The 22,500-nt window shown below is 42.0% G+C and overlaps 2 protein-coding genes across 2 annotated transcripts in view; one reads left to right on the forward strand and one right to left on the reverse strand.

Moving 5' to 3' along the window:
* The window catches only part of LOC134082004 (kinesin-related protein 4-like), a 10,313-nt gene extending 4,120 nt beyond the window's left edge, over nucleotides 1–6,193 (forward strand). The window contains exons 7-10 of the mRNA XM_062537638.1: nucleotides 608–663; nucleotides 2,318–2,492; nucleotides 3,410–3,489; nucleotides 5,213–6,193. Of these exons, the coding sequence (XP_062393622.1) occupies nucleotides 608–663; nucleotides 2,318–2,492; nucleotides 3,410–3,489; nucleotides 5,213–5,470 (569 nt within the window). The 3' untranslated portion in view covers nucleotides 5,471–6,193. The remainder of the gene's footprint in view (nucleotides 1–607; nucleotides 664–2,317; nucleotides 2,493–3,409; nucleotides 3,490–5,212) is intronic.
* Nucleotides 6,194–9,374: 3,181 nt separating this feature from the next.
* Nucleotides 9,375–22,500, reverse strand: part of LOC134081328 (acrosin-like) — a 14,907-nt gene continuing 1,781 nt past the window's right edge. The window contains exons 4-13 of the mRNA XM_062537552.1: nucleotides 19,420–19,688; nucleotides 18,122–18,273; nucleotides 17,588–17,870; nucleotides 16,120–16,244; nucleotides 15,612–15,685; nucleotides 14,720–14,880; nucleotides 12,955–13,064; nucleotides 12,681–12,745; nucleotides 11,231–11,448; nucleotides 9,375–10,396 (exon numbers count right to left, since the gene is read on the reverse strand). Of these exons, the coding sequence (XP_062393536.1) occupies nucleotides 10,293–10,396; nucleotides 11,231–11,448; nucleotides 12,681–12,745; nucleotides 12,955–13,064; nucleotides 14,720–14,880; nucleotides 15,612–15,685; nucleotides 16,120–16,244; nucleotides 17,588–17,870; nucleotides 18,122–18,273; nucleotides 19,420–19,688 (1,561 nt within the window). The 3' untranslated portion in view covers nucleotides 9,375–10,292. The remainder of the gene's footprint in view (nucleotides 10,397–11,230; nucleotides 11,449–12,680; nucleotides 12,746–12,954; nucleotides 13,065–14,719; nucleotides 14,881–15,611; nucleotides 15,686–16,119; nucleotides 16,245–17,587; nucleotides 17,871–18,121; nucleotides 18,274–19,419; nucleotides 19,689–22,500) is intronic.

Here is a 22,500-nt window from a genome sequence, read left to right on the forward strand (position 1 = left end):
CAGCCCCTGTAAACACATGCGCACAGACACACTGCAACGGTACATGGTACAAACGAAACAGCTCCTGCTGCTCAATATGCAGACCTGAACGGCGATAGGTCGGTACATCTGTCGTTTTATAGTTTGCAAGTTTCTCTCTAGTGCCGCAAACTGTACACACGTTAATCACATTATACACTTTAGTCACATTGAGGGCATTAGTCACATTACACACGTTAGTCACATTATGGTCGTTAGTCGCATTACACACGTTAGTCACATTAAGCACGTTAGTCACATTACACACGTTAGTCACATTACACATGTTAGTCACATTAAGCATGTTAGTCACATTACACACGTTAGTCACATTAAGCACGCAAGTCACATTACACACGTTAGTCACATTAAGCACGTTAGTCACATTAGACACGTTATTTGCATTACACACGTGATTCGCATTACACACGTTATTCACATTAAGCACGTTAGTCACAGAGAAGCTGTGCATGGGCCCTATGACCTCTGTAAAATATCGGCGCATCCTCGCTAATGTACCAAAGTGCAGATAGGTTGATGTGCTGTATATGCAAACATGTGTAAGTGTCTTCTGTCTTCTCTCCTGTAGAGGGAGCTGACCACAAAGCGGAACAGAGCTCCTCTTCAAAACCCAAACTGACCCAGGTACCGGGAGTGCTGGCCCTTTTGCAATTAGCTTTTCAGGTCAAGTGCCTATGTGGGGCGATTAAAAAAAGTAAAAAAAAAGATCTGTACTAAATATGTCCCTATCCCATAAAGTGTATATTGAGGCTCCGGGGGATTTAGCCCCCAATTGAGATTACACTGAGGTGTTGACGTGAGTAGTCTCATTTCCCCCAGGTGAGATTATACTGATGATGTGAGTAAAGTCTCGTTTCACCCAATTGAGATTACACTAATGATGTGAGTAGTCTCGTTTCACCCAGTTGAGATTACACTAATGATGTAAGTAGTCTCATTTCACCCAGTTGATATTACACTAATGATGTGAGTAGTCTCGTATCACCCAGTTGATATTACACTAAGGTGTTGATGTGAGTAGTCTCGTTTCACCCAGTTGAGATTACACTAAGGTGTTGACGTGTGTAGTCTCGTTTCACCTACTTGAGATTACACTAAGGTGTTGACGTAAGTAGTCTCGTTTCACCCAGTTGAGATTATACTGATGATGTGAGTAGTCTCGTTTTACCCAGTTGAGATTACACTAAGGTGTTGACGTGAGTAGTCTCGTTCCACCCGATTGAGAATACACTGATGATGTGAGTAGTCTCGTTTCACACAATTGAGATTATACTGAAGACGTGAGCAGTCTTGTTTCACCCAATTGAGATTACACTAAGGTGTTGATGTGAGTAGTCTCGTTTCACCCAGTTGAGATTATACTGATGATGTGAGTAGTCTCGTTTCACACAATTGAGATTACACTAAGGTGTTGATGTGAGTAGTGTCGTTTCACCCAGTTGAGATTACATTAAGGTGTTGATGTTAGTAGTCTCATTTCACCCAGTTGAGATTATGCTGATGATGTGAGTAGTCTCGTTTCACCCAATTGAGATTACACTAAGGTGTTGACGTGAGTAGTCTCGTTTCACCCAATTGAGATTATACTGATGATGTGAGTAGTCTTGTTTCACCCAATTGAGATTATACTGATGATGTGAGTAGTCTCCTTTCACCCAGTTGAGATTATACTGATGATGTGAGTAGTCTCGTTTCACCCAATTGAGATTATACTGAAGACGTGAGTAGTCTTGTTTCACCCAATTGAGATTACACTAAGGTGTTGATGTGAGTAGTCTCGTTTCACCCAATTGAGATTATACTGATGATGTGAGTAGTCTTGTTTCACCCGGTTGAGATTATACTGATGATGTGAGTAGTCTCGTTTCACCCAATTGAGATTACACTAAGATGTTGACGTGAGTAGTCTCGTTTCACCCAATTGAGATTATACTGATGATATGAGTAGTCTCGTTTCACCCAGTTGAGATTACACTAAGGTGTTGATGTTAGTAGTCTCGATTCACCCAGTTGAGATTATGCTGATGATATGAGTAGTCTCGTTTCACCCAATTGAGATTACACTAGGTGTTGACGTGAGTAGTCTCGTTTCACCCAATTGAGATTATACTGATGATGTGAGTAGTCTCGTTTCACCCAGTTGAGATTACACTAAGGTGTTGATGTTAGTAGTCTCGTTTCACCCAATTGAGATTATACTGATGATGTGAGTAGTCTCGTTTCACCCAGTTGAGATTACACTAAGGTGTTGATGTTAGTAGTCTCGTTTCACTCTCAGACTTCGCTGGTCTCGTCTGAAGGTCTGGTGGCTCCTGCAACTGATGATGATGATTATGAAGATGATGGCGACACTGTCGTCTTCGACGACGACGACGACGACGAAGATTATGAAGATGATGGTGACACTGACGACGATGATGATGACGAAGAGTATACAGACTACAGTCGTGCAGGTGAGGTGTTTTCTGCATAGTATGTCCACAGCCTATAACATTCCACAGACACATTTTCATAACCTCAAAATAGAGTGCCTGAAAAACATTACCCCTCTCCAGTTTTTGAACACGATGATCTTCAACACCATTGAGAACGTTTGAATGTAAATTCAATAACAAACACCAACTTCCGTTTATGTAGCGATTAATCAAGGCCACAGGTCATCTCACATCACAATAATGATACAGATCAATGTATTGCACATTTTATGTAAATTCAACGAAAAAATAGTTGATATAATTTAACCACATGGAAAGGCCTATTCTTACTAAATTTTTAAATGTACAGTCAACTCAAAAAGTATTGGAACACTAATACCCTAAAGTTGACAATATAAAATCATTTTTTAATGAAAAAAATAGGAAATATTCAACCTTTAAGGACATCAATTTTCTTTGTGAATGAATAATGTATCGTAAATAAATAAATGTTTGCCTTAAAATACAGGGGTCATAAATATTGGAACGCCTACATTGCATTGCATTGAGCTCAATGAGAATGAAACCAGCTAATAGACTAACTGAAATATCTTTATCTGGGTGCATAGTGTCCTGGATACATATGTGTCTCTCTCTCCTGTTCTGGGGCAACCGTGGCCTACTGGTTAGGGCTTCAGGCTTGTAACTGGAGGGTTGCCGGTTCGATCCCCAACCAGTCCACAGCTGAAGTGCCCTTGAGCAAGGCACCTAACCCCTCACTGCTCCCCGAGCACCTCTGGTTGGGCAGGCAGTTCACTGCTCTGGGTTAGTGTGTAATTCACCTCACTGTGTGCTGTATGTGTTCACTAATTCGGTTAAATTGGGTTAAATGTAGAGACTGAATTTCCCTCACAGAATCAAAAAAGGATACAATCTATTCTATTCTGTTCTTGCAGTGAAGACAAGAAAGAGAGGAAAGTCCAGAATAGACCAGACCAGGACTTCCTCTGGAGCCATTCAAGCTTACCTGCTGCAGGTACTGGGTTTTGGATTTACACCTGAATGATAGTTGTGATAATGGTAGTATGTTAGTAAAAGTGGCGTCCGCACCTTTGTCTTGCTTGCTTTGTAAATCCAGAAAAAGAAGAGAAGTCGCACACCAAAGCTGAATTATAAGAACTTGTATTATTAACATAAACCAAAACATTTTTCTGTCTTTGGCTCATTATATATGTTTCAGTTTATGTTATTAATACAAGTTCTTATAATTCAGCTTTTGTGTGCGACTTCTCTTATTTTTCTGGATAATGGTAGTATGGTATTATATCATAATATATCATCAAAAAGTGCCACACTCTGGCTCCCTGTAGCCTGGCTAGCGCCCACCACTTCTCAAATGAGATGTGGTCTGGCAACCAGACGTTCATTTTCTCGTATTTGAAAAAAGGCCCAGATCCGTTCATTGGGCACCACGGATGTCTATCAAATGCGTCTCTGCATAGCTCATCATGGTCTTGCTTTCTCCCCTGTTCTGTGATTGGCCACCAACATCAGGCGAAAATGGGGGCGTTAGTTTCCAGACTGCCTTAGCAGCGTGAAAGAAATCACCGCGCAAGGCAGTATGGGAACACCCAGGCTAGGCTCCTTGTGTTACTAAACAAAATATGTTTTGGCCTGTAAGGCTTTTATCCGATTTTTCAAGACCCGTCTGAAAATTCTTAATTATAATATGGTGTGGTAATCCCACATAGTTTATGTCTACTCTGTTTAGAATCGATAGCATCACCAAACTGAAACCATCTGTATGACCACAACATTTCTATCAATTAACGTTAGCGATAGAGAGCGAAAGCAAAGTCCTTTCTAGGAAAGCCCTTTGACGGCCATCTTGGTAACATGTTTCGGACAGTTATTTTAGGTAGAACCGTGCATGCTCAAAGCTTCATGACACCAACTTTATTTGGCGCTCAAACTGCTAGATCACAATAATACACACTGTCGCAAAATGTTGACTACGCTCGCGCCAGTGCCACCATGTGATTGGCACAACATTTGCACATGTCGGCTTTTGCCAGCGGACCGGGCATAAGATGGGTAGACAACAGCCATATTCTCAGTCACTTTGTGGTTAGAGTCGGGGCATTCACGATTGCGAAACCTGGCATGGTGAGAGGTGGTTTTGAAAATAATGGTCCAGCTTAACCAATCATATTGGTCAGGGATTTCCGACATTTCTTACAATACTTTTACAATACTTAACATTCTGCCAAAAAAATGTATCGGCAATCAGGAAACAATCTATGTGAGCCTGCTTTTGCTGTACATAAATGTACACAATTCTTCCAACTGCCATTTTTGATGATTGATGATCACTTTTGAAGTGTTGCTACTACCGTTTACCACAGTCATTTTCAATGACAAAACTATATAGAATTATCCCCTCTCGTCACTGATTGGGCAAGTAATATGCCAACCGATGAAAATGTTGAATGTTGGTGTTCCTAGTATCTCTCTGAGAGGACAGGTCCAGGCTACCTGATCCCCAGAACAATTACAATATCTTCTCAAAGCTCTTTAACAATGTCAAGGATGAATCCCTAACAGAGCCGTTTCAAGGCAAAATTGATAATATAGGTTTTTCAGTCCGATCCAGAAGTATAACATTAAAAAGTATGAGTCGTGAGTTGCAACAGTAGTCTCCTTCTGTGTAGTCTTTGCATATGTAATATTGATTAAAAAAAAAAAATCACTCCCTTTAGGACCCAGCAATGGACTTGGCGGCACCACCCCCTGTAAGGAAGAGGCGACCGATAACCAGTATTGTCTGGCATCACTTCACGGTCAGCTCAGCGGATCCGACTAAAGCTATCTGCAAGTTATGCAAGGCCATCATCGGCCGAGGCAGAGACAAGAGAAAGCTCTCGACGACCCCCATGCATAACCATTTACAATGCAAGCACTCCGCTCTGCCCAAGACTCCGCCGGCGCAGGGCCATACACCACCCACTGATCTATAAAGAATACCTGGATAGAGCATCTACGTCAAAATTCTGAAGCCTACATGGGGGCGGCCATTATGGGACCACTTGCCATAGGAATGCATAGACAGTAAGACCTTGTTTACACGTGTCTAGAGTTTGAAAAAAACGGATATTTTGATATGCGTTTGTTTTAATAATCGCGTTTACACGGCATTCGATTAAAACATATATCCATACACACTGGAATGCAAAACTATTCCAAATACGAATGTTTACAGAATGACGTCTACTTCTAGGCTACATCTGCGTGCCTTGCCCTACCCCCTTTCAGTTCATGGCAGGTGAGGAAAGACGCTAGTTTACCAGTGTATTAGTTAATCAGTTTGGCCAAATTGACAACGTGTTGGAATGGACGACACAGTATGAAAGAACTAATATGAGATGGAGATGAACGGTCAGTTAGGTTATATCAGGGCTGAGCGTGACAGTCACGCAATTTGACCCATTCTCACACAACACGCCATACATTTCTCACACTTATTTTCCCCTTTCAGTATTATTTTCAGGATAATAAACTTTGGTCCTTGTCTTGCCTTGCCGTAGTTCGAGCAACTCTGATTGACTGACCGCAATAACGAATCCATCAGTCTTTTGTGCCTAAATCTAACCAACCACGGAAGCCAAAACGCAATATAAACCAATGAGAAGCAACGTAAGGCGGGCCTTGGCGTTGAGCGCTGAGTCCCACATTTAAAAAGATCTACTTGCTAGATTTTGTTCACTGTTGATTCGGTTACATGCTGCCACTCAGACATGCCACCTCTACGACATGCTTCCATTTAAACATGCCTCTATTTTCGACATGCTGCCAATACACATTTTAGTAGCCTACCCCCATTCCGACAGTTTACAAATCCTGTTTCAAGTCAATTTAACGGACCCTATAAGCCCGACGGACGCAAAGTGCGTCAAAAAACACACCCATTCTTCTCTGTTAGGCTACTTCTCTGTCAAAAAGATAAGGCTTGCATGTCAGATAAAAGAGGAGAGCTAGATCTAGCCATAGATACCAAATACAACATTCTAGGCCATAAAACAGACGAAGTGACAGCAAAATAATAACTTAATTTAGCTCCACTTAGTCCGCGAATAATGAGACAGAGAAGAATGGACTTATATCAATGAAAACTGCTGTCTTTGGTCTTTGCTGTCTATTTATTTATTTTCCGGGGACGTATTCAATGCGGGAGGTGTTGTAGGCTACTGTCAAGGCCGCGCCTAAAGCGATGGGGGGAAAACCCTATATGTCATGCAGTCATCCTAAGTTAAACATTTAAATGTACAAAAATCTGCCACTAACACTTCATGGTCGGCTACTGTCTGTGTGCAAATCGGCGTTGCATGCCAGGCCAACAGCATCCCATTCCCTGTCAAAGTTCAATAGAATATCCGAGAGATTTAGCAGATTTGGGGTCAATTTAAAATCTACGGAAGGCTACACTGAAAACCGAAGTAAGGGCAACGTGGCTAAAATAAATCAAAACTTTATTTCAACACCAGCATTTACACCCACGTCAATAATGGCTATGCGGTGGATGTTAGAAGAACACACCCATGACTGTAAAACATCAGAGCTGTATTGTGATTTTAGTAAAAATGGCTTAGTGAACAGGTGGCTCAGAATGCCTTGTGTCCACATATCCTGCGATCTTACATCCAATCAATAATAATTTTATTCATAGACTACATTTTAATAAAGGAATAGCCTATAGCTATGCCGTGATGTCGGCTAGGCTAAGTGCGGTATCCAGTTGTGTTCACGGACAATGTCATGTCCCAGCTTGTGTTAGTTTGCACATAAGGCCATCAAACTGAAAAGGTCGAGAGGGGACTGTATGAAAGTGTTAGCAGAAAGGTAGCAGAGCAAACACAGCGCGTTTCAATGCAAACTGCATTATTACTCTGTCGTGGCAAAACTGACGAGACCCATAGACAAAACTTATATCAATTTATAACGTGCTAGTTGCTACTTCTCAGACACTGTAATTAATCATGCACAGCGGCCAGAATAGCAAACACACAGCCTACCTTATATTAATACTTGTAAAATCCTCTAGGTTTGGAAATGAATGACTTAATCCAACATGTTATAATCCATAGAGTACGCATATGTTCGCAAGATTTGCTGGCATGCTGGTTACGGTTAGCCTACGTTATGTTGCTTGGCGCCAGTTAGTTGCTGGTGTCACAGGGTGAGACTACTTGGCTACATAAACAACTCTTAATTAATTCACTTAGAAGTCAACAGGCAGTCGCTGCTGAATCTGCGTGAGGTGAGCACGAAATAGTATGCGAAATATTTAAAAATGAATCGCACTATATCAGACAGGTGTGTAGCATGATGCTGCACACACGTGAAATGGAATTGACACACGACACAATCGAACGCGTCATCGTTTTGATACATCTTCACTTTGGAGTGCGTTTGTAAAGATATCCGTTTGGGGGGGGTTAGAACTCCGTCTACGTGTAAACGAAAGGGCCAAACGCATACAAATGTATGCGTTTGTTCAAATATCTAGATACGTGTAAACAGGGCCTAAAAGACAGTAAAAGAATGTTGCCGTTCTGCAACAATGGAATTGGAACACCACGCCGCCATTATGGGACCACTCGGGACAGTTCCATTGGCTTCATTGTTGATGGGTCAGCAACAATGAGATAGTCTATCCAGGTACGACCACCCAACGGCCAAGCAAATTACAGCAGCTTTGGGTGAGATGATTTGCCAGGACCCTTTGCCCGTGTCAGCTGTTGAACACAAGGCGCTCCTGAGGCTCCTGGCTGTGATCGCACCCCAGTACAGGGTGCCCTCCCTCACACATTTCTCACGTACCGTTGAGCCAAACCTGAACAGCAGCTAGAGATGCACCGATTGCAATTTGTTTGGCTGATTCCGATTTTTCATCGGATTTTTCATTCCGATTTTTCTTCAGCTGCAGTATTCCCAGTGTGGGACATTCATTTCACACACTACAATCTCAAACAGTCTGAGGAGATGCACCGATTGCAATTTTTTTGGCTGATTCAATACAATACTGTTCTGATTTAATAAAGCTTCATATTCTTTGTTAAAAAAACTGACTGGTTACTGTTGCTAACTTAAAGGAGGCGGTAATGCGTGAGTTCCACTTACCCCAAGGGATTTTCCCCACAGACTGTATACAGAACACTGAAACTACAGATTGTTTGCGTAGAATTCTAGAAGGAACCAGGAAAATCGTTCACTCCTCAACAGGTTTGAAGGGGGGTGGTAATGCAATAGCCATCCCAATACATCCGCTGTAGTCCAAGTATTCATGAGGACCCAGTATTGAATCGGACCTGTGTGGTCATTTAATCTGATCCATATACCATATCCATCTGATGACTTGTGGTCCTTTAATCTGATCCACATATCATATCTATTCGCTGACCTGTGCTTCTTTAATCTGATCCATATACCATAGCCATCTGATGACTTGTGTTCCTTTAATCTGATCCATATACCATAGCCACCTGATGACTTGTGTTTCTTTAAACTGATCCATAAACCATAGCCACCTTATGACTTGTGTTTCTTTAATCTGATCCATATACCATAGCCATCTGATGACTTGTGTTCCTTTAATCTGATCCATATACCATAGCCATCTGATGACTTGTGTTTCTTTAAACTGATCCATATACCATATCCATCTGATGACTTGTGTTTCTTTAATCTGATATCTGCGAGCGAGGGGGAACATCGAGCACATAACGACAATCTATCGACCCAAGTTTAGTTCCCAACCGTTGCAAGTCTGTTTGTTTTATTGTTCACTTTATTGTTTACCCACTTATGGTTTAACTTTACTCACTTACAGAATAAATAAAAAATATAACACTCAAGCAAACTATCTCCACTTATGGTTTAACTTTATTCAGTTACAGAATACATGAAAAAAACAGTGGCACTGGTAAACTATGAACATGAATTATGTTGATTTAAAAACTGTACTGGTGTGCAAAAGGAAATCCCAAATAAATATAATTGTTAAAAAAAGTATAAACCATGCCCACTTACGGTTACACATCGGAATACAGATAGAAACTAGAAAAGCACTCAGAGAGTGCTGACCTCTGCCTGCATTGTTCTCCTAGGTTGTCATACATTTGAACCTAAACTATTCAGATCGCCACCACGTGGCCATACCATGCCATTACACCACTAAGCAAAATACATAAATGCCTCCGGAATCCCGACGGAATTACGGATCACTCCCAATTTAATTGAATTGTTTTCTTTCTTGGGTGATTTCTGACCTTCCATGAAAATTTCATCGAAATCCATCCATCACTTTTTGAGTTATCTTGCTAACAGACAGACGCCGTTCCCCAATGAAAACATATACCTCCTTGGCTGACGTAAATAATGGCATCGCCGTGCACCTGTAGTATACAGTTGGGTTTATGTTATGGTTATGTACAGCAATGTCATGGATATTAGGTTTGTCACCAGAAGTTCACTAGAAGTTTGCCATTATGGCCCCAGCCGTGGCGCAACTGGCTGGGGCACCTGCACCGCACGCCGGCGACCCGGGTTCGGTTCCCGCCCCGTGGTCCTTTCCGGATCCCACCCCTGCTCTCTCTCCCACTCGCTTCCTGTCATCCTCTCTCTACTGTCCTATCCAATTAAAGGCATAAAAAAAAAAAAAAAGAAGTTTGCCATTATGCAAGCCATTATATGGTGCCAAATGACTGTTAAACACATTTGCTGCTAGTGGAAAACTTGTCATTGTTGCCAGAACTTTGCTGGAAGTTTGCCTGTAGCAGTAGGTCAGCATGCCAACCAGGTCCATGAGATGAGCAGAGAGATCAAAGTCAGACCCTCAGCCATGACGGCGCTCTGCATACAGGCCACTGCTCTTGAAGCGACGGTCACTTAAGACAGAAAGAGAAAAACATATTCAATACCCATGTGTGTACATGTGTGTGTGATCATTAATCTAACGAGTTAATGTGGTGTGTGCGCATACGTGTATGTGTATACATTAGATACTTGCATGTGTGTGTGCCTGCCACTTAAGAAAATAAAGAAATAAACGTGGGAAAGTGTTTAGCTCCCCGTCAGATTCTGCTTTGGCATCACTATCTTGTGGCAGGGTAGCCTATTCCACAAGGTGTGTGTGTGTGTGTGTGTGCATGTGTGTGTGCCTGCCACTTCAGAAAATAAAGAAATAAACGTGGGAAAGTGTTTAGCTCCCCGTCAGGTTCTGCTTTGGCGTATGATCACTATCTTGTGGCAGGGTAGCCTTTGCGATGCGTTTGCTTAACAGGTATTGACCAACAATGTGTTACCTGGTCTGCTATGATTCAGGGTTCACAAAAGAATCACAAATAAACTGTTTTAGAAAGAAAACATTTTTGAGTTTCTATTGTGCAGTTATTAATTAATTCCCGTCATGAAACAAAAAAAATGTGAATTAAGATGGGGCCGTCATAAGAGTCCGCAAGCCAACCCATAACAATTTGCTTAATGTGTGTGTGTGTGTGTGTGTGTGTGTGTGTGTGTGTGTGTGTGTGTGTGTGTGTGTGTGTGTGTGTGTATTACCTGTCGTGATGTTAATAGATGCTACATCAATAGTGAAGCCTAAGGTTGTATTGTGTGTGTGTGTGTGTGTGTGTGTGTGTGTATTACCTGTCGTGATGTTAATAGATGCTACATCAATAGTGAAGCCTAAGGTTGTATTGTGTGTGTGTGTGTGTGTGTATTACCTGTCGTGATGTTAAAAGATGCTACATCAATAGTGAAGCCTAAGGTCGTATTGGCAGCAGCCGTCCTCAGGGTTTCGATGACGTCACTGCTCCGCAGGATCTGAGGGGAGGAGTCTGAGGTCGAGGAGGAAGTGGAGATAGGGTCAAACTCTTCTTGGAGCTCCACCTTTGTCCCCATGACGACGTTTCGTTTAGTCCTTCTGCTCGTTTGCCGCGGACTAAAGTGGAAGTGACACGTGAAGACGTTTACCTTACATCACAATGACATCACAATGGACACGACATGGATGTTCTACACAGAGCCCTAAAGAGAGAGAGAGAGTTGGTTGCGACAGTGCGAGTTCAAAATGTGTTAAAGGTATACTATGCAACGTTTTTCAGTTAATCAATTCGTTCCACACTGTTATATATCATTAAATGAGTCATTGCCGGTCGGACAATGTTTTTTTTCGGCCGCCCTAGTGGTCTGTAGCGGTAGAACCACACTTGCAATTTCAGGAACCTTCGGGCACGCACCCATTGTCCAGTGTCATGTAAAGTCTCATGACACGGCACGGCAGACTGACCAATTGAGGAGTTTTGTAAAATATACATGCTAAAGCTGTAGGGGAAGCTCTGCAGAGAAACATGCAAGCATAAAACGAGCAAAAACGAAAAGCATAAGCTCAAGTGGTTCATGCAAACTTCAAAAAGTTCCGAGAGTTGATTTTCAATTGATTAGAATGCATTGAATACTCTTCAATATTGAGAAACAGAATCAAGAGTTTGGGTGATTTGAAAGTCAAGAAATGCATTGATATACAATATGTATAACACATTGTAGTTATTGTTTAAACAATGTAGTTATGCTACCATTACAACAATACATATTTAATACAACTTCTGACCTCATCATGTAGACTGTTACTTATTGGATGGTGTGTATGTGTCACTCATTTCTTTTGTTGTATAAAACCAATATGGCAGATTCTAACAGCTTGCGTTAGTGACTGTATGTCTGTTTCAAAGGGCTTAACATGGTAAGATGCTGTTTTTACACTGCTTCACCTGTATTCTAACAAAAGCCTTCTCTGTATTAGGCTATCACGGTGTGGCACATTTATCAGGCTTTTAGCCTCTTCATTTATTTGATAAGGAACTGATTAAAACTGATCTCGATACATATACGTTATTATAATAAGGCTATTAATATTATTACTTCACTGTTATTATTTTGATTCAGATTCCTTTTTATTGTCATTGCAAACAAATGCATCAAAATTCCATTGCACCAAGTGAGGACGAATTTCAAGCAATAAAGTCTAGTCTGATCTGGTCTTAGTTTGACGCTGATCTGATTTGGGTCTGGTGTTGATGTGGTTTGAGTCTGATGTTGATGTGGTTTGGGTCTGGTGTTGATCTGGTTTGAGTCTGGGTCTGATCTGTCATTCTAATAGAATGGTTATCTTACCTGAATCCAATGACAACAGTTCTTTTATAGAGTATTCCAAATTTGGTCATGGAAATGTCATTAATCTGAAAGATGGAGGCAGAAATAACAATTAGATTTACATGACTGTAGCTTTTGAAAATGAAATGCACCTAATCCTTTGGTCAACAATGTACAAATACAAGCATATTACAAATAGTATAATCTAATATTTGTCTAATAACATATTATAATCTAACATTTATCTAATATAATTTTCAAAAAATGATTTGAAGAAAAAGAGCATGCAACTTGCCACTCTAACAATGCGCCGTTCCAGTGTCTTGAACTCTTGGCTGGTGCGCCTACGGAGGTTCTCCTCAAACTGGATGTCAGTTTCGAAGGTCACCGCAACACAGAGACTGTCTGAGGGGGGAAAGGAGACCGGAGGTCCTTGAGGGTGTTCACCAAGTCATTCCCCAACCCAGAGCAGAGGGCCCTACAGAGTAACCCAGGCCACCTCCAGAACGGCGTGATGTGCCTAGGTGGTGTAGTGTTCTCTCTCCCCTATCTGTTTCTGCAGGTGCTGGTGATCAGTGTTGCCACAGTTACTTTGAAAAAGTAATCCGATTACTGATTACTGATTACTCCTTTAAAAAGTAACTTAGCTACTTTACAGATTACTCGATTTTATTAGTTACATTCAGCAGCTGACGACAACACTCAACATAAAAAATGACAACTGGGTTTGCCCACACTCGAAAGGCATGGAGTCAGTCTTCACAAGGTCTAGATAGCAGCCGTGTTTGGGCAGCCGTGGTGTACTGGTTAGGGCTTCGGGCTTGTAACCGGAGGGTTGCCGGTTCGATTCCCGACCAGTCCACCACGGTTGAAGTCAGTGCCCTTGAGCAAGGCACCTAACCCCTCACTGCTCCCCGAGCGCCGCTGGTTGGGCAGGCAGCTCACTGCTCTGGGTTAGTGTGTGATTCACCTCACTGTGTGTGTGCTGTGTGTGTTCACTAATTTGGTTAAATTGGGTTAAATGCAGAGAAGCGAATTTCCCTCACGGGATCAAAAAAGTATATATTATTATTATTATTATAAAGTTTTCATACACACTATGTTCACAAGGTTTAGCTAACGTTTCTTTAGCTTCCTTCACATTATGTACTGTGTGTAGGGGGAGCCTATGTTAATGATATATTATTCATATCGTTGTAGTTGAGATTTCTATTTGTGATCCTGCAAGGCGAAACCAGTCGTAAAAGTTGAAAAATTAAATTATTGTGCTCACATGAACGGCCAGAAACTAACTTTCCAACGATATGTATATCGAGGGTATTTGAAAAACTATCGCTAAGATAACCGCATTCAAAGTTGACATGGTTCTCCTGTCACGAAATGCCAGAAAAGGAGAAATGTTCATTTTTTTAAGAGTCAAAAAGAGTCAAAACTTATTGTGTGGCGCAGTAATATCCTCACTCCTGCACTTTCAGTTTCACTTTGGAGTGAGGATATTACTGCGCCGAGTCTAAGCGCTCCCAATTGTTATTCCACCACACAATATAGTTATCCCTCTTACCTGCTTAGAAATGCACCACGTTTAATTTTGTCTCACTATACTTGGTCGTGTGACTACTTGTGTAACTGTATTTTAATAGGGAAAACATGGAGGTGTTTGGTCGCTTCTAACTTCATCTCTGTTTGAATCCTAATGAATGAACTGGGCTAGCTGAGTGCTATCAAAGTTGCGCTGCACATCAGAGCCAGTGAGTGCACACATTGAAACGTGAGAGGTATGTATCAATTCGTCTTAGTTAAGGGAATAGCATAGCTTAATATGAAAAAAAAAAAAAAACGGTGAAGTGTTCCTTTAAGTAATCTAAACAAGGTTAGTGTGTCTCTTATATTAATTGTTGAAAGCTGCTTATGGGAAGTGATTTAAAAAGTTGATTTATGACTAACAGCATTATTATTATGATTATTTGTGTGTGTGTGTGTGTGTGTGTGTGTGTGTGTGTGTGTGTGTGTGTGTGTGTGTGTGTCTTTCCGTATGTGTGTGTATGTGTGTGTTTGGTCACCTGTGACATTGATGAAAGAAACTTGGGCAAACGGTGGTGTGAGTGCTTGTTTCAGAGCTTTCAAAACAGTGCTGTTGCCGGGGAAACAAAGAAGGCCCCCATTTGCAGGCGGAAGGAACAGCTGATGTACTTCTACTTCCAACATGCTCTCTGAGTCATTGCTGAGAGAGAGAGAGACAGAGAGAGAGACAGAGAGCTTGACATGTTTGCTTTGAGAGAGAAATCACTGCATTCCAAGACAAATACTGTTTGTGAAATCAAAGTAAATTCATGTGGAGTGAATAATATGTGTGCAATTTTTGGCACCAAATCGCTTTGTATGTAGCTGAATGTTAAAGCAACTATGGTGACCCATTTTTAAAGATGGCAGCAGCCAATTAAGTACATTGTTGGCTGAAGTAGCTAATCTAGCATTGGATATTAGATAGATAGATAGATAGATAGATAGAAACATAGATAGATAGATAGATAGATACTTTGTTGATGCCCAAGGGGAAATCACAACAAATGGGGCAGTACTTCTCCCCACTCTATGGGTCTTTGTTGTACCCCCATGATTGTAATGAGTGATGTATTATGGGAAGTGTAGTTCCCAGTGGTTAGAACTTTCACATACAATGGCCGGGTTTCCCAAAATCGTTAAGAAGCTCTTAAGTCCTAAGAACTTCTTAGGAGCGTTCTTATAACATTCTTACAACGCTCCTAAGAAGTTCTTAGCACTTAAGAGCTTCTTAACGATTTTGGGAAACCCGGCCAATATCAGTTAGTGGATCAATGGGCCCTAAACTGGGACAGTTTAAGTATCATTGGGTTACGGTAGTTCAAAAACATAAAAGGTTGATTTTTGCTTACACCTTACACACACACTACCTCTGAACTGTGTGACACTTACCTCTGAGAAATTTGGAGAAATTTTGTTAGCTGATATAATGGATCTACATGATGAACCTTTGAGGAACTGTCAATCTGGGTGAAAAAGAAAGCACAATCTATTAAGTGTGTGTGTGTGTGTGTGTGTGTGTGTGAAAGCGTAATCCATCACTTGGCAAGTGAGGTACTCTCTATAGTGAGGTAGAGACGAGGTGTGTGTGTGTGGGGGGGAGGTGTACAAAATGAGGGTATGGGGGAGTTCAAGAGGTACAGGTTTGGTACAAAATGAGAGTATGGGGGAGTTCAAGAGGTACAGGTTTGGTACAAAATGAGGGTATGGGGGAGTTCAAGAGGTACAGGTTTGGTACAAAATGAGAGTATGGGGGAGTTCAAGAGGTACAGGTTTGGTACAAAATGAGAGTATGGGGGAGTTCAAGAGGTACAGGTTTGGTACAAAATGAGAGTATGGGGGAGTTCAAGAGGTACAGGTTCGGTACAAACTGAGGGTATGACTGCAGGGTCAGATGTACCTTTGTGGCAATGAGTTGTGTCAGCTGATCCAAGTCACTGTATTCAGAGGGTTTGTTCACTATGGCTATAACCGTCACCATGGGAAACGCAATGTTGTCGATTGGGCGGGAAACACAGTAGCGTCCTGGAGAAAACAAACAAACAACAATGGCAGCCATGTGTCCGTGTCAGTGGTCAGAACAACAAAAACAAAAAACTCAAGCTAACAGCTAAAGACGACAGTGCATACAGTAAACTCAAGCTAACAGCTAAACACGACAGTGCGTATGGTAAACTCAAGCTAACAGCTAAAGACGACAGTGCATACGGTAATCTCAAGCTAACAGCTAAACACGACACAGTGCGTACGGTAAACTCACGCTACCAGCTAAAGACGACAGTGCGTACGGTAAACTCACGCTACCAGGTAAAGACGACAGTGCGTACGGTAAACTCACGCTACCAGGTAAAGACGACAGTGCGTACGGTAAACTCATACTACCAGGTAAATACGACAGTGTGTATGGTAAACCATGATGCATACATACACACAGTGTTGGGAAAGTTCACTTTCTACATTAACTAGTTCAGTTCATAGTTCACAAACTTTAAAATGAACTTGTTCAGTTCGTAGTTCATAATTCCACAGCTCCAAGAAATTAACTAGTTGATTATGTTGCGAACTATAGACCTACTCTTTTAAAATTGTTGCCACAGCCAGCAATTATTTCATTAGTTTAACACTGAAATGTCAGATGTGCCGTTTTAGATTCGTAGATGACGTGACTGAGGTAGCCTTCAAAGTTTACACATAAATGTGAGATTGTTCCCTTCCCCATCGATCTGGCATAGACAAAAAAGCAACAGTGTGTTTTTTGCCTGAATGAACGCGTTCACAGTATCGTTCATCAGGCAGAAATACAATTCGTTCAGCTCAAGTTCACCCAAATTCTGAACGACTTCATGAACTTTCGCTCAATAAATGTGTTCAGGCACAACACTGCATACACACACACAACCTACGATGAATCACACACACACACACACACACACACACAAACACACACACACACACACACACACACACACACACAACGTACCATGAACCACACACACACACACACACACACACACACAACGTACCATGAATCTCACACACACACACACACACACACACACACACACACACACACACAACGTACCATGAATCACACACACACACACACACACACACACACACACACACACACACACACAACGTACCATGAATCACACACACACACACACACACACACACACACACACACACACACACACACACACACACACACACACACACACACAACGTACCATGAATCACACACACACACACACACACACACACACACACACACACACACACACACACACACACACACACACACACACACACAACGTACCATGAATCACACACACACACACACACACATACACACACACACAACATACCATGAGGTATAGATGTGCTGGTGGGCGCTGGTGCTTCAGACATAGTGGGAGAGGGAGGAGTGGTGAGAGGAGGAACACTGGAGGTGACTGGAGGAGGAGATCCAGTGAACTGGACGAAGCCTGGTTGATTGGTGCTGATCTCAGAGGTGATCCAGCTCTCGTAACGGGACACCCTGGTGTAGACTCCGGGACGATTGGGTTCTTTACAACCTTCTAAAGCAACAATACCGGACTGCACCCACACAGAGTCCTGTTTGCTCACCAGTGGACCTCCTGAGTCTCCCTGAAAACAACAATCAAACGTCCCCACGTCAGCATGATCGTTTGAATACCTCTCTTCTTAACTGAGAAGGAAATAAAGGAATTCACATTCTTAAAGCATATCAAAGAAAGTGAAACTCAACATTGTGGACATCACAATTTCGTTCTTATCGTAATTATGGAATTAGCTGTTGTGTTCTCACATGCTCTTCTTTGTACAATCATTTGGCCGATCTCTCGGTTCTATGACAATAAGATGAATATTTGTGTTACCTCACATGAATCTCTGCCTCCTGCAGGTTCTCCAGCACACATCATGTTGTCTGTGACTGTGAAGGGCACGGCTTCATACAAAGAGTGACACGGGGTGTTCTCAACCACAGGCACCTCCACTTCCTTTAAGGTCTTAGGAGATGGAAGAGGAACTGGGGGTGACAAGGAGACAGCACACTCAAGACTGGGAGAGAGAGCATTACCAAAATACAACACACTCAGAACTGGGAGAGAGAGCATTACCCAACTACAGCACACTCAAGACTGGGAGAGAGAGCATTACCCAACTACAACACACTCAAGACTGGGAGAGAGAGCATTACCCAACTACAACACACTCAAGACTGGGAGAGAGAGCATTACCCAACTACAACACACTCAAGACTGGGAGAGAGAGCATTACCCAACTACAACACACTCAGGACTGGGAGAGAGAGCATTACCCAACTACAGCACACTCAGGACTGGGAGAGAGAGCATTACCCAACTACAACACACTCAAGACTGGGTATCTACTTCTAAATCCAGGGCCACTCAATCTATACTGAGTTTTGAGTTGTCTGGAATGTAGCATAACCATAACAGACTACAGAGCATTTGAATCTTGTTCAGGTAGACCATAACATTTTGAAAAGAAATTACTAACGTACCATATAAAGAGCACTCTGAAGGAGCTTAATGCTCTTGACTGAATAAGCAGTGGTTGTTATCAATGATAATGATGATATCTGGAAGGGTATATTCTTGCATATTCCCTTGCCCCCTTTTACAAATCATTCAATTATATCAGGAACTCTTACAATGTAACCAGAAGGGGGCGCTGTTTCACCACACCAGAAATCCATGTATTGAAAAAGTATGCATTGTTGCCTTGGATATAGTAGGAGTAGTAGGAGTAGTAGTTATGACAGATACATACATTTATAAAATTAATAAATAGTCAGGTACAAGTTCCCTAACTCCAACGTATGGATCCAGGAGCAGAGATGTGCAAGCAGTCTGCCAACAGTGTTTCAGCAGTGGTCCAACAACATGAGAGTCTTAGAGCGTTACACTGATTAGTGTGGACATCAAAACCAGTAGGATGTCCTGCCAGAATCACACATGTCACTACTGCATGCCTGGCTACTTGGCATTGTCATATTAGATTACTGCAGACAATGCAGACAAACATGTACTGATATATTTAAACTAGTCTCAACAGTCTGCCAACAATGTCTCAAACTGGTTGGTACAGGAAATAGATAATAGATGTCTATGAGCATGACATTAATATCTGTGTTGACATTTGGTCGTACCTCCAACAGCAGTATTTCCCCAGCCAGTGACCCAGCTGTCAGTACCGTTGAGGACAACACTCCCACTGGCAGCCAGACACACAGCCCTGATGTAGTCGGTGAAGGTGACTGGGGCACTGAGATGAAGCAGAGCGATGTCGTTGTCAAAGGTGAAACTGTTGAAACTGGGATGAGTGATGATCTGGCTCACCGTCCTTTTCACTTCGTTTGGGTTACTGCCCTCCTGGTTCTGCCGACCCAGATACACCTCCAGATCACCTGCAGATATACTGACAGGAGGGAAACAGAAACAAAGAAAACCCAACTACACCTCAGTATCAAGTTCCAATTCATCAGGGTTCCCAACCTTGTTTAGACAGGCGACCCTTATATTGATGTCACAAAAGTGTTGGTGACTCCAATCATTTCCAACATCTCGGTTGTAACATAGAATAGAATAGAATATATACTTGTTTGATCCCGTGAGGGAAATTAGTTTCTCTGCATTTAACCCAATTTAACCGAATTAGTGAGCACACACAGCACACACACAGTGAGGTGAATCACACACTAACCCAGAGCAGTGAGCTGCCTGCCCAACCAGCAGCGCTCGGGGAGCAGTGAGGGGTTAGGTGCGTTGGTCGGGGATCGAACTGGCAACCCTCCGGTTACAAGCCCGAAGCCCTAACCAGTACATCACGGCTGCCATGTCTTGACATGTAGTCAAGAGTGGTTCTTTGATTTGCCCCAAATTGTCCTAGCAAGCTAATTTGTTTGAAATGTTACTCAAGCATGATTATGTCAATAAAACATCTTATGCCGGCTATATAAGTTTATTTTTACGCAGCCAGATTGTAATGAAGGGTCCGATTAGTTACTTAAATGGACATAATGTTTTTTTTTCATATACTTTCTTAATTTAATGTTTGTGTATTTTAATATAATATACTGGCCAATTGTAAGATATCCAGTATCTCAGGCGACCCCATTTGACCCATGGGGTGCCAAGCCCAAGGTTGGTAAACGATGATTTAATGGCATTTGCTGAAATGATGCTTTGATACAGACCTTCAGGGTGTGCACTGCAATACCACCTAGCACCAGCAGAGGCGCTTGTGGGCAAGCACACTGTAACAGCATGAAGAGAACCCATGAATACAATTCAACGTCAGCAAAGTTTAGAAATACACCGATTCCACCAAAATTAAGATTTCCTAGTTCTTCTGTCTTTTAGGATTCATGGCTAAGCAGAAGCTACGTTACTGTCTGTCAGGTTGGTCTTGATCTGATCTCAGAACCCACAATTGCAAGTCTGTGTCACTTTGGATTGCTAAATAACAGTCACAGCTCTGGTTACAGTTTAGCTCTGCTTTAGTAAACTGACACAGACACTAGAGCTGGCCTATTCTGTTTGCATGCCCTGTACTTCTCTCACACATTTCCAAAAGCAGTACTTAGTTGGATGTAATTCCACAACCTCACTAGATGGTACAGACTATACGGCTTTAAACCAACAGTTTGTCATCTCTAGTGACACAATGCAACACACAGTATATAACACACAATTTATCTAAAGTATAATTCATAGTAAAAATATCATATACATACATTCAGTCCTGTCAGTTCCCCAAGACTTATTTAGCAGATTATTAGGGCCCGAGCACCGAGGTGCGGCCGCTGAAGCAGCCCTAATAGTCCGAGCAAAAACAATAGGGCCTTGCACCTACGGTGCTGCTGCTTCAGTGGCCGCACCTCGGTGCTTGGGCCCTAATTATAATAATCTGAGCAAAAACAATAGGGCCTTGCACCTACGGTGCTGCTGCTGCTTCAGCGGCTGCACCTCGGTGCTCAGGCCCTAATAATTTGCAAAATACTGTAAGTCTTGGGGAACTGACGGGACTGAACATTCACCACATTTATAAAACCTTCTGGTTCCTCTTTTTTATGTCCTCATTTAACACAACCACAGATTTCCCTATTCTTTATGTTTGTCTCTTGTTACCTTTTGTATTTATTTGACTCAAAGATGTTTGGTTTTATCTTCATTAGAATCGTTCAAACATGCTTCTGAGCGTTGCCTCAGCTGTGGTGCAACTGGCTGGGGCACCTGCTCTGCATGCCGGAGACCCGTGTTCGATTCCCGGCCCCGTGGTCCTTGCCGGATCCCATCCCCCACTCTCTCTCCCATTCACTTCCTGTCACTCTCAATAAAGACATAAAACGCCCAAAATATATACTTAAAAAAAAAAAAAAACATGTCTCTCTTGGTGTGAAAACTAGGACCTTTGTCTCTCTGGGATTTGTATACCTTCATTTTATACAAACAAGTTTAGGCTCGCTTTACATTTTTCTTTTGTTTGAGTTAAGCCTCTATAGTTAACCTTTCTTTTATGTCTTTGTTTACCACAAATGTTTTGGTAATTTTCACTTAAATCATATAGAAAGTATTTAAGTTCAGACTCTTTAGATTTTCATTTTATGTTTAGACTTCTTTCTAATGTTCTCTGATTGGCAGCTGTGGTTGCTGTGGTTACCTGTTAAAACAGTGTGCAGCTGAGAGCCATAACAAACAAAGAACAACAAACGTTTTGGGCCTAGCCCATCATCAATGTCTCCATTTTGAAACACGTCACCATGTTACACATACAGTATGTCATACATCTGGGGCAGCCGTGGTGTACTGGTTAGGGCTTCGGGCTTGTAACCGGAGGGTTGCCGGTTCGATCCCCGACCAGTCCACCACGGCTGAAGTGCCCTTGAGCAAGGCACCTAACCCCTCACTGCTCCCCGAGCGCCGCTGGTTGGGCAGGCAGCTCACTGCTCTGGGTTGTGTGATTCACCTCACTGTGTGTTCACTGTGTGCTGTGTGTTCACTAATTCGGTTAAAATTGAGTTAAATGCAGAGAACTGAATGTCCCTCACGGGATCAAAAAAGTATATATTAATTCATTTTAATTATCTTCTCTTTAGATTCCACGGTTATTCTATTTGTGTGAGGCCTATATAGTACATGTTGGATTATTGGCGATTTTTCTGTCTTCATTTAACATGTCTAAGTTATTTTGTTACACGTCCCTGTGCTTCTGTTTGAGTGGCAGCTGT

Source organism: Sardina pilchardus, chromosome 1 (genome assembly GCF_963854185.1).
Source record: "Sardina pilchardus chromosome 1, fSarPil1.1, whole genome shotgun sequence".
Lineage (NCBI taxonomy): Eukaryota > Metazoa > Chordata > Actinopteri > Clupeiformes > Clupeidae > Sardina > Sardina pilchardus.